Source organism: Bombina bombina, chromosome 3 (assembly GCF_027579735.1).
Source record: "Bombina bombina isolate aBomBom1 chromosome 3, aBomBom1.pri, whole genome shotgun sequence".
NCBI classification, from domain to species: domain Eukaryota; kingdom Metazoa; phylum Chordata; class Amphibia; order Anura; family Bombinatoridae; genus Bombina; species Bombina bombina.
This window is the reverse complement of record NC_069501.1, coordinates 526,380,763-526,397,272: the sequence shown is the minus strand read 5'-3', so window position 1 is coordinate 526,397,272 and position 16,510 is coordinate 526,380,763. Positions and strand designations below refer to the sequence as shown.

General features: G+C 37.7%; 1 protein-coding gene across 1 annotated transcript in view; it reads right to left on the bottom strand.

Moving 5' to 3' along the window:
• LOC128653573 (uncharacterized) overlaps window positions 1–16,510 on the bottom strand; it is a 261,458-nt gene that overhangs the window by 31,919 nt on the left and 213,029 nt on the right. Inside the window, exon 25 of the mRNA XM_053706954.1 lies at window positions 13,637–13,848. Coding sequence (XP_053562929.1) covers window positions 13,637–13,848 — 212 coding nt within the window. The remainder of the gene's footprint in view (window positions 1–13,636; window positions 13,849–16,510) is intronic.

Here is a 16,510-nt window from a genome sequence, read left to right as displayed (position 1 = left end):
TGCAAAAACAATAAAAGAAATGCTAGATACACATAATTTAGTTGACACTTGGGAAACTTTATTTGGCAACACTACAGACCACACTTACTACTCACATGCACATAACAAATACACCAGGCTGGATTATATTATGGTGAGTCAGACTCTCATCCCAAACATCATAAATGCCCGCATACATACATCCGTGTGGTCTGACCACTCGGTGGTTCAGGTGGAGATGAGGGGTATAGTAAACCTCCACAGACAGAGATCCTGGACTTATGACCCGAACCTATTAGGCAGGGAATTCATCCACAAAGAAACACTTAAAAGCATGACAGAATACTGGCAAAAGAATGAAAACTCCACTATTAACCCGATTTTTACCTGGGCAGCACACAAACCTTATCTTAGGGGAATTCTGATTAAAGAAAAGGCGAAACTCACCAAACAAGCTAATAAAACCATAGACCAGCTACAGTCGGAGATTCAGTCTTTAGAAACACAACACAGGCAAACACAATCCCCTACCATATTTAGATTACTCCAAACTAAGAGAAAAGTTCAGGAAAAAGTCTTAAACGAATCAGCCATAAGAGCCATTCAGAGACTAAGGACTAATTATTTCATGTACTCAAATAAACCCGATAAATATCTAGCTAACAAGTTAAGAGAAAGGGTCAAGACATACTCTATCCCTGTTATACAACACGCAGATGGTTCAAAAACTGCTAACCCACAAGACATCTCAGACACCTTTGCCACATACTATGAGATACTATATGATGGTCAGAAGGTCCAACACTCTAGTCAGACAAGAGACTTGTTAGCATCATTTCTACAACACACTGAACTTAAGGTAATTAGCCCATCTGACAAGGACATTCTAAACAGAGAAATCTCCACCCAGGAAATAATTACTGTCATAAAAGAACTCAAGATAGGTAAAGCAGCTGGCCCAGATGGCCTACCCAGTGAATACTACAAACTCTTTAAACATACACTAATCCCTCATCTCAAAGAATTCTGCAATAATGTAATGCAGGGAGTGGAGATTCCAGTGGACATACTCAGAGCCAAAATAATAGTGATCCCTAAACCAGGGAAAGACCCAATCAGATGTCAAAACTACAGACCAATCTCCCTTATTAATCAGGATATAAAAATACTTACAAAAATTTTAGCCAACAGACTTAAACATATACATCCAGATATAATACATCCAGATCAGGTGGGGTTCATTCAGGGAAGGGAGGCACCGGATAACATTAGGAGGACAATAGATCTGACAGAATTCCTAATGGCGGAGGGAACGCTTTCTCTGCTCCTATCGCTGGATGCGGAGAAGGCGTTCGACCGAGTGGACTGGCCCTACATGTTTGCAGTTCTTTCCAAAATGGGGTTTGAGGGGGCTTTTGTACAAGTGATCAAGTGTTTATACTCTACACCTACGGCCACGGTTAGTGCAGCAGGGTATCAGTCGAGGCCTATAAAAATAATGAATGGTACTAGACAAGGCTGTCCATTGTCCCCACTCCTGTTTGCGATCTGTATAGAGCCGCTAGCATCTCGTATTAGATATTCAGGAGACATCAAGGGGGTCAATATAGGGCAATCAGAATATAAATTATCGCTTTTTGCCGATGATGTACTGCTGACGCTGACTAAACCTATGGGCTCTTTAACACATCTATATGGAATTCTGCAGGAATTCTCTAAAATATCAGGTTACAAAGTTAATCTAGATAAATGCGAAGCACTGCCATTATCGCTCCCCCCCCAACAAAAAAATTAATAGAGATTAATTTTAACATTACTTGGGTGAAAAATTCTATCTCATACCTAGGAACCAAAATTTCAGATTCATTTGATAAATTATATAATTTAAATTACATCCCATTATATAAGACTATAAGGAAAAATATCGGGAAATGGAAGGGAGGGGGCTTCTCCTGGTATGGTCGTTTATCAACCATTAAAATGAATATTTTCCCCAAGATATTATATTTATTTCGGGCCTTACCGATTAAGATTCCCTCTACAGATCTACAAAAATTACAATCCGATCTCCATTCCTTCCTCAGAGGAGATAGGAAAGCCAGAATAGCATCACAAATTCTTACCCAACACAGACAATTAGGAGGGGTAGGTCTACCTAATTTAACTGACTACTATCAGGCATCACGACTTGCCCAGGCTACCCTCTTAAGTAAACAATCCAATAATGTTATATGGACAGAGATTGAAAGGGATATACATGGACAGGAATACTCGGATGATATCCTATGGAAGTGGGGTGGGCAGACACACCATAATAAGGTTAGACTTTCAGCCACTCTACACACTATCTCTATCTGGAAAACAGCAACCACGGGCCAGACTCTCATACCAGCACACACCTGGGCCAAACCTATAAGGCTTCTTATACCAAATGAGATTCAGAGACCTCTGGGGAAATGGGCGAACAAAGGGCTCTACAGAGTAGCAGAGTTTTTACTGAGAGGACGTTTAATATTATATAACCAACTACAGGAAATCCTTCACCCCTATAAACTGCACTGGTATATTTACTTACAAATATCATCAGCTCTGAATAGATACCTCGTACAACATACAAGAAGCCCGAAAACAAATTTAGAGAGAATCTGCATGTCACCGAATAGGGAGAAACACACAATTTCTAAACTGTATACAGATATTCAAGAAAGCAAATGTAACACCAAATCTAACTTAATGTTGAAATGGGAGACAGATTTAGGGTTTACTATCCCGAGGGAAGAGTGGAATCAGATCCTCTATGACTCATGTAGAGGTTTGATTAGTGCAGACCTTATGGAGAACACCATTAAAACCTCATTTAGGTGGTATCTGACCCCTATAAGAACATCCCACTTCTCATCTACTGATTCTAGGCTCTGCTATAGGGGACGTGGAGAACAAGGCTCGTATATCCATATGTGGTGGACCTGCCCTATAATAAAAAACATATGGTCCCAACTAAATAATTTATTAGGACACCTACTTGACGAACACATCTCATTAACAATACCTCAGGCACTCTTAAATAGAGGGCTCGATCAATTCAATCCAACAATTAATAAATTTATTAAAATCTTATGTACAGCAACTAGGACATGTATAGCGAGACATTGGAAGGTTGGAACACCTACATGGAAAGAGGTGATAGATAAGATACAAGATATATACATAATGTCAGAAGGGACGGCCCGAATACAGAGTAACATGGACCAGTTTCATAAGGTGTGGTTCTATTGGATCATGAATAGCAGCCCAGGTAGGGAATGATAATGTACAGAAATAGAGATAAACAGTTTGGATGCTCTAATCCATTATAATATACATGAGATAAGGATGTGATTGCGAACCTATAACCCTAAGGATGTAATCCAAGAGACCTAACAGAAGTTATTCATTAGATACTATTAAGAAGAAATAAATGACCATACAGTATAGTTTAGTTCCCGTTAAAAGGTTTATTTAGTTTTAACAAGTTTGAAGTAGATACATAAAAGTAAGAAAATAATCTTAAGGCAATAGAAATAGCCAATCATAGCTCAATTAATCCCGACTCAACTACTCAACACTTTTAGGTGGAATGTCAGGAAGATAATTAAATACATTTTAGAGGGATGGTCAAAGGGTTATTATTATCAAAATAAGTCGACCACCATTACTTTGCTTGACCACCATTGTTATCAATATGTAATTGAACTGAAAAGGAATACTCATGTATTGATATGCTTTTGTTCTATAGCTTGTTGGTAGAACACTGTTTGTAAATATATGAATCCTGTACATGAAAATGTGGGACAATTGAAAATGTTATGTTTACATGCCTTTTGAAACACAATAAAAATTATTTTAACATAAATGAATATTCCCATTTGATTGAAATCTTATGACTTACGGCTAGATTTAGAGTTTGGCATTAGCCGTCAAAACCAGCGTTAGAGGCTCCTAACGCTGGTTTTGGCCTACCGCTGGTATTTAGAGTCAGTCAGGAAAGGGTCTAACGCTCACTTTGCAGCCACGACTTTTCCATACCGCAGATCCCCCTACGCCATTTGCGTATCCTATCTTTTCAATGGGATCTTTCTAACGCTGGTATTTAGAGTCTTGGCTGAAGTGAGCGTTAGAAATCTAACGACAAAACTCCAGCCGCAGAAAAAAGTCAGGAGTTAAGAGCTTTATGGGCTAACACCGGTTTATAAAGCTCTTAACTACTGTGCTCTAAAGTACACTAACACCCATAAGCTACCTATGTACCCCTAAACCGAGGCCCCCCCACATCTAATCATTTTTTTTAACCCCTAATCTGCCGACCGCACATCGCCGCCACCTACGTTATCCCTATGTACCCCTAATCTGCTGCCCCTAACACCGCCGACCCCTATATTATATTTATTAACCCCTAATCTGCCGCCACCAACGTCGCTGCTACCTTACCTACAATTATTAACCCCTAATCTGCCGACCGGACCTCACCGCTACTATAATAAAGTTATTAACCCCTAATCCGCCTCACTCCCACCACAATAACACTATAATAAATAGTATTAACCCCTAATCTGCCCTCCCTAACATCGCAGACACCTAACTTCAAGTATTAACCACTAATCTGCCGACCGGACCTCACCGCTACTATAATAAATGTATTAACCCCTAAAGCTAAATCTAACCCTAAAACTAACACCCCCCTAAGTTAAATATAATTTAAATCTAACGAAATAAATGAACTGATAGAATCAGCCAATCAGATTCAAGTTCAATCCGATTGGCTGATCCAATCAGCCAATCAGATTGAGCTCGCATTCTATTGGCTGATCTTACAAGTGCAGCTCATTCAAACCCATATTAAAAGTGGCACGTAATTTACGCTTCCCATATTTGCTATAAGGCGCACTCGTATCACAAGTTAAAAGTAAAGGCGATCACGCAAACGCAATCTCATTAACCGCTCAAACTTTTTATGCAACCTAAATGGTCGCATAAAGAGTTTATCAGGAGGAAACAGTTGCACTAAACTAAACCTCCACCCCCACGTTGCAAACTACCTCTCTACACTATTAACCCCTAACCTACTACCCCACATCGCAAAATCCTCACTACACTATTAACCCATAAACCGACACCCCTACATTGCAAAGTAACCTACCACTATCAACCCCTAAACCAGCAGCACCCCCAACACAAAGCAACCCACTAACATCTAAAGCCCTTAGCCAAACAGCCCCTACGTTAACCCAAAACAGGGCTTTAACAAAAAAACGAAATAAAAACTTACCTGAGAAATTAAAAAAAAATCTAACCTTACTTTTTTTAAAGAAAAAACAACAACCAACCACTACTGGAACAAACAAAATACCATTACTGGGAAAAAATGTTTTTTAAAAAAGGTTAAGGTAGGGATAGTCTATTTTGGGTTAACTTAGGGGGCGGTTTAGGGGTTTATTGTGTAGGTTACTTTGCGATGTGGGGGTGTGGTCATTTATGGGTTAATAGTGTAGTGGGGACTTTGCAATGGGGTGTGGCAGTTTATGGGTTAATAGTGTAGTTTGGACTTTGTGATGTAGGGGTGACGGTTTAGGGGTTAATAGTGTAGTATGGACTTTGTGATCTGGAGGTGTGGCAGTTAATGGGTTAAAGGGACAGTCAACACCAGAATATTTATTGTTTTAAAAGATAGATAATCTCTTTATTACCCATTCCCTAGTTTTGCATAACCAACACAGTTATATTAATGCACTTTTTACCTCCATGATTATCTTGTATCTAACACCTGTCACGTATCCACTTTGTCAAAGTCCGTCTATAAGCCCCACAACTTCCAATACAGTGACTTTTGCTCTTTGCCGCTATTCAGTACACACACAACTCTGACCAGATTTACATGTATTTCACTCACATTCGCCTTTACCGAAGTTCATCTCCAGATAAATGTATTCCCAAGCAAACTAAATGCAAACACCAGCTTTGTTCACCTGTCTTCTGGAGACTCCACTGTCGCGGATAATCCGGCTTTTCCTTTCTCTGCGTTTCTGTGTGTCTCTGACGTTCCTCGTGTCTGTACGCTAAGGCGTGCCGGGCGTTCCTCCGTCACTGGGTCTGCAGTGGGGCGTGGTGGAGACCGCTGTGCTGTGTGTGCTCACCAATGATTACTCAGATACTTCTTGACCACGAAAATGAAGCACCATCACAAACAAACTTGCTTTATTTCTTTTTCTTGAATAGCAATTAGATGTTATTATATTCTGTTTAGGTTGGAAAGTACTGGGACATTCGCTGGCCGTAATCGTAGTGTGGTCTGGTAGCCTCTTTCAGCTCTTTTTAAATCTATAGGGCTTTGCCTATTGGTTAAAACCAAAAACTGGGAATTAACCCATTGCTTTCCAATATTATGCATGCGAAAATATTATCTTACTCATCTTTCCTGTGGACAATGTGTTTATATCTGACTAATATCACTATACAAAATGCACAATAAATAGTAACAATAGTAACAATATTAGTTACATTCTTTGAGCTAACAATAAATAGTAACAATAGTTCTCAATTTATAGTAAGACACTTAAGCCAGTTTGGAATAAATTTGTGGAGGAAAAAGCAAACAAAGCATTGTTTGGTCATTTGACACTATGTATTGTTATACAGGCAGTTTATTATTATTCTATTATATAACTAATCATTGGATGAGGAAGGAATTGACGATTATCCAAATTACCTATAATCTTAAAAAATGTTACCAGTATTGTTACTATTGTTACTATTTATTGTGCAAATTAGCTCAAAGAATGTAACTAATATTGTTACTATTGTTACTATTTATTGTGCATTTTGTATAGTGATATTAGTCAGATATAAACACATTGTCCACAGGAAAGATGAGTAAGATAATATTTTCGCATGCATAATATTGGAAAGCAATGGGTTAATTCCCTGTTTTTGGTTTTAACCAATAGGCAAAGCCCTATAGATTTAAAAAGAGCCGAAAGAGGCTACCAGACCACACTACGATTACGGCCAGCGAGCCGAAACGCGTCAGTGGGTCACTGGGAATGTCCCAGTACTTTCCAACCTAAGCAGAATATAATAACATCTAATTGCTGTTCAAGAAAAAGAAATAAAGCAAGTTTATTTTAAATGGCATAACTGTGATGGTGCTTCATTTTCGTGGTCAAGAAGTATCTGAGTAATCATTGGTGAGCACACACAGCACAGCGGTCTCCACCACGCCCCACTGCAGACCCAGTGACGGAGGAACGCCCGGCACGCCTTAGCGTACACACACAAGGAACGTCAGAGACACACAGAAACGCAGAGAAAGGAAAAGCCGGATTATCCGCGACAGTGGAGTCTCCAGAAGACAGGTGAACAAAGCTGGTGTTTGCATTTAATTTGCTTAGGAATACATTTATCTGGAGATGAACTTCGGTAAAGGCGAATGTGAGTGAAATACATGTAAATCTGGTCAGAGTTGTGTGTGTACTGAATAGCGGCAAAGGGCAAAAGTCACTGTATTGGAAGTTGTGGGGCTTATAGACGGACTTTGACAAAGTGGATACGTGACAGGTGCTAAGCAAAGGAGTGAATATAGAGGAGCGGCTGATTGCCCGTATTAGCTGGAGCACTGTACATATCTTGGAGTAGTGTTAAGCCACATAAGTGGTGGACTTATATAACAACACATAATTTTGCATTGAGCAGCGTGTACTATGGAGTTAGAAGTTAATAATGAAGGAACTTTGCAATATTATTCACTTAAACCATCTGTGGACAGAGTGAGTGATCGGAGTGATTTGGAATGTGTGTTTACCACGGACTGTTCCATGTTCTCTTTAAGCAAGTTGTTTGAAACAATTGAAGATTTATTGATAAAGGAGACCAGACTTAAATGGGACGTATGGACTCTGGAAAAGTATCTAGATGCTGGGTTGATTCCCAGAGGTCTGAGAGTAAACAAATTCCCCACTTTTGTAATAGATGATGCAGAATTTGTGAAAAATTGGAACGAAATATTGTCAGAATGTTCCATAAGATTAATGAGAATGTTATTGGAATTTAAACGTAAAGCTTTGAATCAAGTTTCCAATGAGATTGATGTTTTACAGATTGAATGCAATCGTAGAAAAGGGGAATTACAATTTTCCAAATTTGATAAAATACTACACGACATCATAGCTGACACTAAACGCACTATTATGGAAATTAAGCATGACAAATTTGTTAGAGATTCCATAGATTTTGAAACAAACAAAGTATACATTTTGAACAGAAAGCAAAGATTTAATTACAGAAGGGAAAATGATTTCCCTGGTAATAAAGGTAACAAACAAGGGAAAGGTAAAAAGAATAAGAATAGAAAAACAAAAAAGGTCACTTTTTCAGATAGTGAAGGGGACTCTCAGGAGGAGGGACATACATCAGGTGAAGGGTCCAACTCAGGAGATTAGGATAGACAAAATCTTACTAATATGACAGAATTAGGAGCAAAATCTAAGAAAGGCTCTATATTAAGAAATAACGCAATGCAAGGAGTCTCCAAATATGAGGGACCCCCAAGACCAGGGACATCAACAGCTACACCCAATAGGGAAATCGATCAAGAAGTAGCACAGGTTTTTCAGATAAACACAAAAGAATCAGAAGGGGGGGGAGTAGATGGAAGAATAAGAGAGAAACAATTGCCCCCACGGAGGGGGAGGTCACAAACCAAATACAAGTGAATTCAGTAATTAATCTATCCTCCTCAGAACTGAGCGAAACGGAAACCAGAGTATTGAGTCTTGGTCTAAATTTTGTCCCAAGTCAGGATTTCAATCTCTTCCAGACTCTAATTGACACAAACAAACTGATTCGTAATTTAACGTTAAAAAAACATTTTAAAAATGATGACAGTGGAGATGTTTGTGATCATTTGCAGTCTGGAGGAGAAAGACAGTCTGTTAGTAGGAACCTTAGCTATCAGGAGGAGTGTGACCTGGTAATTCTAGAATCACTGTATGATGAAAACAATATTGAAAATGTTACAAAGCAAATAATAAAAGGACCAATACTAAAAAAGGCTTCCTCTTTTTATCCGATCCAATCAAGGGGGGAGATTTTAGAAAAATTCCAAAAACGAATTGAAAGGGATTTGAACGAACTGGCTTATAAAGTTAATTATAACAAAAGAAAAAATTTGACCAAAGAAGAGTATTTGGCGTTAAAAAAATTAGGGGACAGAAAAGATTTAGTAATTAGGGCGGCTGACAAGGGAGGCTCGGTCGTGGTCATGGACCGAGCCATCTTTGTCAATGAAGCCCATAGGCAGTTGAACAACATCTATCAATACACAAAATTGGCATTCAACCCTACACTACGTTTCCAAAAGGAACTTGGGCATTTAGTTGATGACGGAATAGAAGGTGGTTTTGTAGATATCAAAACCAAGGAATTTCTGATGGTAGAACATCCGGTAATTCCGATCTTCAAATTCTTGCCCAAAGTCCACAAATCTTTGGAAAATGTGGTGGGAAGGCCTATAATAAGTGGCATTAATTCAATCTTTGAACACCTTTCAGAATGGTTGGATGAAATTCTCCAACCATTGGTGAAACAATTACCAAGCTATTTAAGAGACACTACACAGTTATTACTTGAAATAGATTCAGTGGAATGGAAAGAAAACTACTCATGGCTCACCATTGATGTAGTTTCATTATATTCTTCGATTAAACATGGAAAAGGCCTGGAAGCAATTAGTTATTTCCTACGTAGAAATAAAACCTTTGATGAGGATTTTTGTCAATATATTTTGCGGGTAACAGAATTTTTGCTTAGCCACAACTTCTTCGCCTTCGAGGGGGATCTTTACCTCCAGAGATGTGGGACAGCCATGGGAGCGAAATTTGCGCCATCCTATGCGAATTTATTCATAGGATGGTGGGAGCTGTCACACATCTTTGGGGGTAAGAATACGAATAGGGACCACATTGTTTACTACAAACGTTATATAGATGATTTGATATTTATATGGAGTGGTAGCCCCAAGGAGGCGGAGGAGTTTGTGGCTGAGCTTAATATAAATGATGCAGGAATAAAATTTACCTGTGAAATAAATAAAAATAGTATAAATTATCTAGATGTCAACCTAAAAGGAGGGAAATTAAGCAATATAGAGGTAGAGTTATATAGAAAACCCATATCGGGCAATACAATCCTGCATGCCCGTAGTAATCACCCCCAGAGAGTCTTCAAATCTGTTATAAAAGGCCAATATATAAGGCTTAAAAGAAATTGTACGGAAAGGGAAGTGTATCAGATACAAGCAGATGAACTCAATAAAAGATTGAGAGAAAGAGGTTATTCACAAAAAGACATAGATCTGGTCAGAAAGGATATAGATGATAAGGATAGATCGTTATTTCTGAACTATAGAGTATCATCAAAGAAACAACACAAAAAAGAAGAGAATGTAGTTACTTTTGTAACCCAATATAGTAATCAATATGAGGAAATTTGCGAAATTATTAAAAAGAATCTATCCATGTTGAAAGCTGATGATAGGTTAGAGGAAATAAATCCAAGAAGGTGCAGATTTGCATTTAAAAGGGGATTGTCTATTGGGAACAGGATTGCTCCTACACAATTGAAACCTGAGACTCCAAGAAGAAGCTCATGGTTAGAGCACAGAGGAGTGTTTAGATTTAGTAATTTACATTGCAAGGCCTGTGAAAAGTTAGATCCCAGACAACAGTTTAATAGCTGTGTAACAGGAGAGACCTTTGAATTTAAAAGATGTACGAATTGTAGAGCCACATATTCAATTTATCTCTTAACCTGTATTGAATGTGAAGTACAATACACTGGACTCACTACAAGGGAAGTACGATACAGGATTAGAGAACACTTATCCAATATTAAATTAGGTAAATTATCCACACCACTAGTACTCCACTTTAAGAATTATCATAATAAAAGCAGTAAAACCCTTAGATGGACAATAATAGATGATGTACATATGGGCTCTAGAGGAGGGGACAGGGAGTCAGTTTTAGCCAAAAGAGAAATTTTCTGGATACACAGACTAAAAACCAGATTGCCACAAGGTTTAAATTCAGAATATGATCTGATAAATTTCTGGCAGTAGTCTGTGTATCAAAGAAGTAAATAATATGATTTTGATTGTCATGTGTTAATTAATTGTAATATCCAATGCAAGAACAATAGTTCTCAATTTATAGTAAGACACTTAAGCCAGTTTGGAATAAATTTGTGGAGGAAAAAGCAAACAAAGCATTGTTTGGTCATTTGACACTATGTATTGTTATACAGGCAGTTTATTATTATTCTATTATATAACTAATCATTGGATGAGGAAGGAATTGACGATTATCCAAATTACCTATAATCTTAAAAAATGTTACCAGTATTGTTACTATTGTTACTATTTATTGTGCAAATTAGCTCAAAGAATGTAACTAATATTGTTACTATTGTTACTATTTATTGTGCATTTTGTATAGTGATATTAGTCAGATATAAACACATTGTCCACAGGAAAGATGAGTAATATAATATTTTCGCATGCATAATATTGGAAAGCAATGGGTTAATTCCCAGTTTTTGGTTTTAACCAATAGGCAAAGCCCTATAGATTTAAAAAGAGCCGAAAGAGGCTACCAGACCACACTACGATTACGGCCAGCGAGCCGAAACGCGTCAGTGGTTCACTGGGAATGTCCCAGTACTTTCCAACCTAAGCAGAATATAATAACATCTAATTGCTGTTCAAGAAAAAGAAATAAAGCAAGTTTGTTTTAAATCGCATAACTGTGATGGTGCTTCATTTTCGTGGTCAAGAAGTATCTTGTATCTAAGCCTCTGCAGACTGCCCCCTTATTTCAGTTAGTTTGACAGACTTGCATTTTAGCCAATCAGTGCTGACTCCTAGGAACTCCACGTGCGTGAGCACAGTGTTATTTATATGAAACACATGAACTAACACCCTCTAGTGGTGAAAAACTGTCAAAATGCCCTGAGATAAGAGGCGGCCTTCAAGGGCTTAGAAATTAGCATAAGAACCTCCTAGGTTTAGCTTTCAAATAAGACTACCAAGAGAACAAGCAAAATTGGTGATATAAGTAATTTGGCAAATTGTTTAAAATTACATGCCCTATCTGAATAATGAAAGTTTGTTTTGGACTAGACTGTCCCTTTAATAGTGTAGTGGGGACTTGCAGGGGGGGGGCTATGTGGTAGTTTAGGAGTTATTAGAGTAGGGATCTTATGGTGATTCAGATTAGCGTTTGAGTAGGGTATATTTTCCACTTTTTTGCTCCATTGACTTCTAAGGGGGAATAGATTATCGAAAACGCAATATTGTAAGTTTGGTGTTTAGCACGTGTCGGGTTAGCACTTGGGTAATAACTTTTTACTTTCAAATTGTAATACCAGCCAACCTGACATGCGCAAGTTTACTGCTAGTGCAGTAAGCATTCTAGCAATAGTGCTCAACTCGTAATCTAGCCCTAAATCAGTTTAAGCCAATGTTTTTCAATATCAGTCCTTGGGACGCCTAATAGGCCAGATTTTCATCATATCTCAACTAGAGCACAAGTGAAATAATTAACGGATCAGTAACCATGAGATAAATTGTGGCCACATCCATCTAGTAGAAATCCATAGTGTTGTTCTTGATTTCAGATGTAAATTTCGCCAACCCGGAAAATGGTGTTTTCTTTATCATTAATGGGAAATAATGAAAAATGCAAACAAAGAGAGAAGCACTCTACCATAAACAAACAACGGCTCAGTAGCTTGTTCTATGGTGAATTAGCAGCCTCTTTTAGCCCAGTTGTGCTTTTCACAGAGGAAAACTTTCCTGAAGTATATCAGTCTGATCCCGCCAAGTAAGGTCAGTCCAGCCCCAAAATACTAGGCAATTCTCTAAACAAGGCACATGACAACGCCAGATGATTGTTTTGGCCTTCATAATTAATGAAAAAACAATACTTTTAAAATGACTGTAATCCTTGAGGAAACATGTCCGATATACCCATCATGCCCAGATTCAAATGGCATTAATTATTTTTACCAGATATCAGGAAGGATTCAGATTGTAATAGATTAATCTCACACATATGAGTATTTCTCTTTCACACAATACAAAGGGGTTAATTATAAATAACCGTAACCTTAAGAGGTGTGAAAGGGACATTGTATATGTCAGTTTTAGTTGGATCCCCAGTTTCGATCCTGATAACAAGTATTTAACAACTGAAAACCTGTTTTCAGGAACTTTTCTAGTGAAGTTGCTTGCGGCTGTGAACTTCTAGCAGCTAAATCCATTTTGGATTGTTATTTAGTATCTCACTAAAGGTCACTACATAACAGAGACACATGTCAGTAGGAATATCCAGTGGTACGTATATTATATAGGTTACCAGTTTTTACCTATATATTGGGGGATTCTTTGACTGACACACACACACATATATATATATATACACATACACACACACACACATATATATATATATACACACACACATATAGGTATACACACATATACAGTATATATATATATATATATATATATATATATATATATACACTGTATATACATACTGTATATGTGTAATTTAATGTTTCTTACCTTGACCTCATTTCCACACCAGTTTGTAATGGGTGCTGCGAGAATTTTTTCAACCCTTGTATAATTAATTATGATTGATTCAGTGCTGTTTCTGCAGGAACTGAACTGCAGACTCGATGGATCATATCCAATTTGTATCAGCTGACACTTACTGATGAGCAGTGTTATATTTGTGATCTCACATTGACGAGCTATAACAACATCATTTAAACCTGTGAGTAAAGGACAAAAATATGTTATAAACCCTATTGATGCAGGTAACAAGCTGTTTCATAAAAAAAAATGTAAAAAAATGCCAAGATATTGTAAAGATCAATATGCCTGTAAAAAGATTATGCAGGAAGCGTGTTATCTACAAATACATTATAAAAAGGCTAAGCACAAGTCAGTTGTACATAATACTATGGGGCTGATTTATCATCGATCTGTCCGACATGATCTGCTCAGCGGATCATGTCCGACAGACATCGGTGAATGCCGACAGCATATGCTGTTGGCATTTATCATTGCACAAGCAGTTATTATGAACTGCTTGTGCAATGCCACCCCGATCGTGTGAGATTGGGAGGATTGATGTCCGCAGCCTCAGAGGCCGCGGACCAGTTAAGGAGCAGCAGTCTTAAGACCGCTGCTTCATAACTGCTGTTTCCGGTAAGCCTGAAGGCTCGCGCGGAAACAGGGACATCATGTGCCATTCTTGATAAATCGGCCCCCTTGTGCCTATGTATATATGTCACAGGAAGAAGTGATTTATCTGGTCATTGATGGAAGAAGTGATCCTTCAAGAGTTTGTTCTCATGTATATTATTTTATTAACTTACTCATAGTATGAGCTTATTTAGGACCTTTGTTCTCTGTTATATTCACTCTATTTACAAGTAAATGGGAAATCAAGAAGGAAGCCTATAATAACAACTCTTGAAATTGGATTAATCTGTCTAATGTATCTATCTATCTATCTATCTATCTATCTATCATTATCATCTATCCACAGAGACACATCTGTTAAATATTTTATACTTCAGTTACTTTCTTAAAGTAGCATCTGTTTTACACAAACTTGTTACCATTAAAGGGACACTGTACTATAAAATGTATTTTCTGTTAATGTGTTCCAAATGATTTGTTATACTTACTGCAGAGTATTAAATGTATGAAAAAATATTCATTCATGTTTAATAGACAAGCTGTACACAGATGGCAACTAAAGCAACACAGGTACCTATAAGAGGCGCCACGTAATAATGGGAGCTATATATATATATATATATATATATATATATATATATATATATATATATATATATATATATATATATATATATATAAAAGAAAGGGTCATAAAGAATAAGATGAGTAAAAAATGAGTAAAAAATGAGTAAAAAATGTGCAATTGACTCCAATAGTCACAATCAAAGACACATATATATCTAAATCATCAGAATATATGTATCTTTGTAGTTCAGATGGTACAAACTTGCATATAATATATAAGATCACAAACCTAGCACATAAGCTAGTTAGCATACATATACACATATACACATGTGAACAGAAGGATAAAATGGAAAGTCCAACAATAAATAATCAAATAAGGAAGTCCTGCTAATATGATTTCGTGCAGTCTCAAAACACTGATCCCAGGCTGGAGGCAGCTCCTCTAGAGTGTCACGCCACAACACAGGATATGATGATCTAGAACGGAGAAGATAGAGGGCGCCACATAGTGCAAATCAGACTATTCCACAAAGGGTGATGGTAGATATTAAGAATCTTACTCACGTGGTGAAAGGCACTAATGTGCGGTATAGGCAGTCCGGAACCAACCGGTCGTCCGGTAGACCCAGTGGTAAAACAATCAGCAAATGGAGTCCTCGTCCCACCAGGGGGAGTCCAGAGATCCCAGGTAAAAAAAGGATGAGTGATTCTTCCTCAGCTTTCTGCACTGAACTTTTAGCTTCCTTCTTTTCCAGGAAGTTGTTTCTCGCCACAAGTGCCTCTAGTGGTGAATAAAAAAACCACATAATCCTTTTTGTACCTGGGATCTCTGGACTCCCCCTGGTGGGACGAGGACTCCATTTGCTGATTGTTTTACCACTGGGTCTACCGGACGACCGGTTGGTTCCGGACTGCCTATACCGCACATTAGTGCCTTTCACCACGTGAGTAAGATTCTTAATATCTACCATCACCCTTTGTGGAATAGTCTGATTTGCACTATGTGGCACCCTCTATCTTCTCCGTTCTAGTTCATTCATGTTTATTTCTGTATTTGAAATAGTTGTCTTTTCTTATTAAAGCCATGACATGCACATAACAATGGGCTGAGCATGCAAATAAAGCAGATCAGCTAATATTTATTTTTGTTATTGAAATGCTGACTATGGCTGGGAGGTTGAATCCACACAATAAGTTATTTTTCATACAAAATCTCTTTCTCCTACTAGGAGATTAATCAGTGCTATTGTCTTCTCTTTACTTATCTTATCTACAGAGAAAACTTTTGTCACTCATATTTTTAGTATAGCTGGAGATAAAACAGGCAAAAGTAACTATTTAAAAAAACAAATAAAAGTAAAGGATCTGTTTGAAAATAATTAAATATAATCCAGCAGGGGAGAACAATTAGCGTACAGTGTCCCTGCTGCAAAATGTAATCCTTAGATTAATTCCTGTGCTCATCAAGTTTTTTTCCCTTCCAACTCAATCTGTCACCATCTACCTTTTTGGTTGATATTAAATCAGCCCCAGAGGAGCATAAATTATATTTTGAATTCACTTGTCTGGTTCATATCTGTCTAATATGTTGTGCAGCCCATACTTGCTTAATGTGTCATACTGGCAATATCTGAGCTATAATTGCGTCTCTATTTG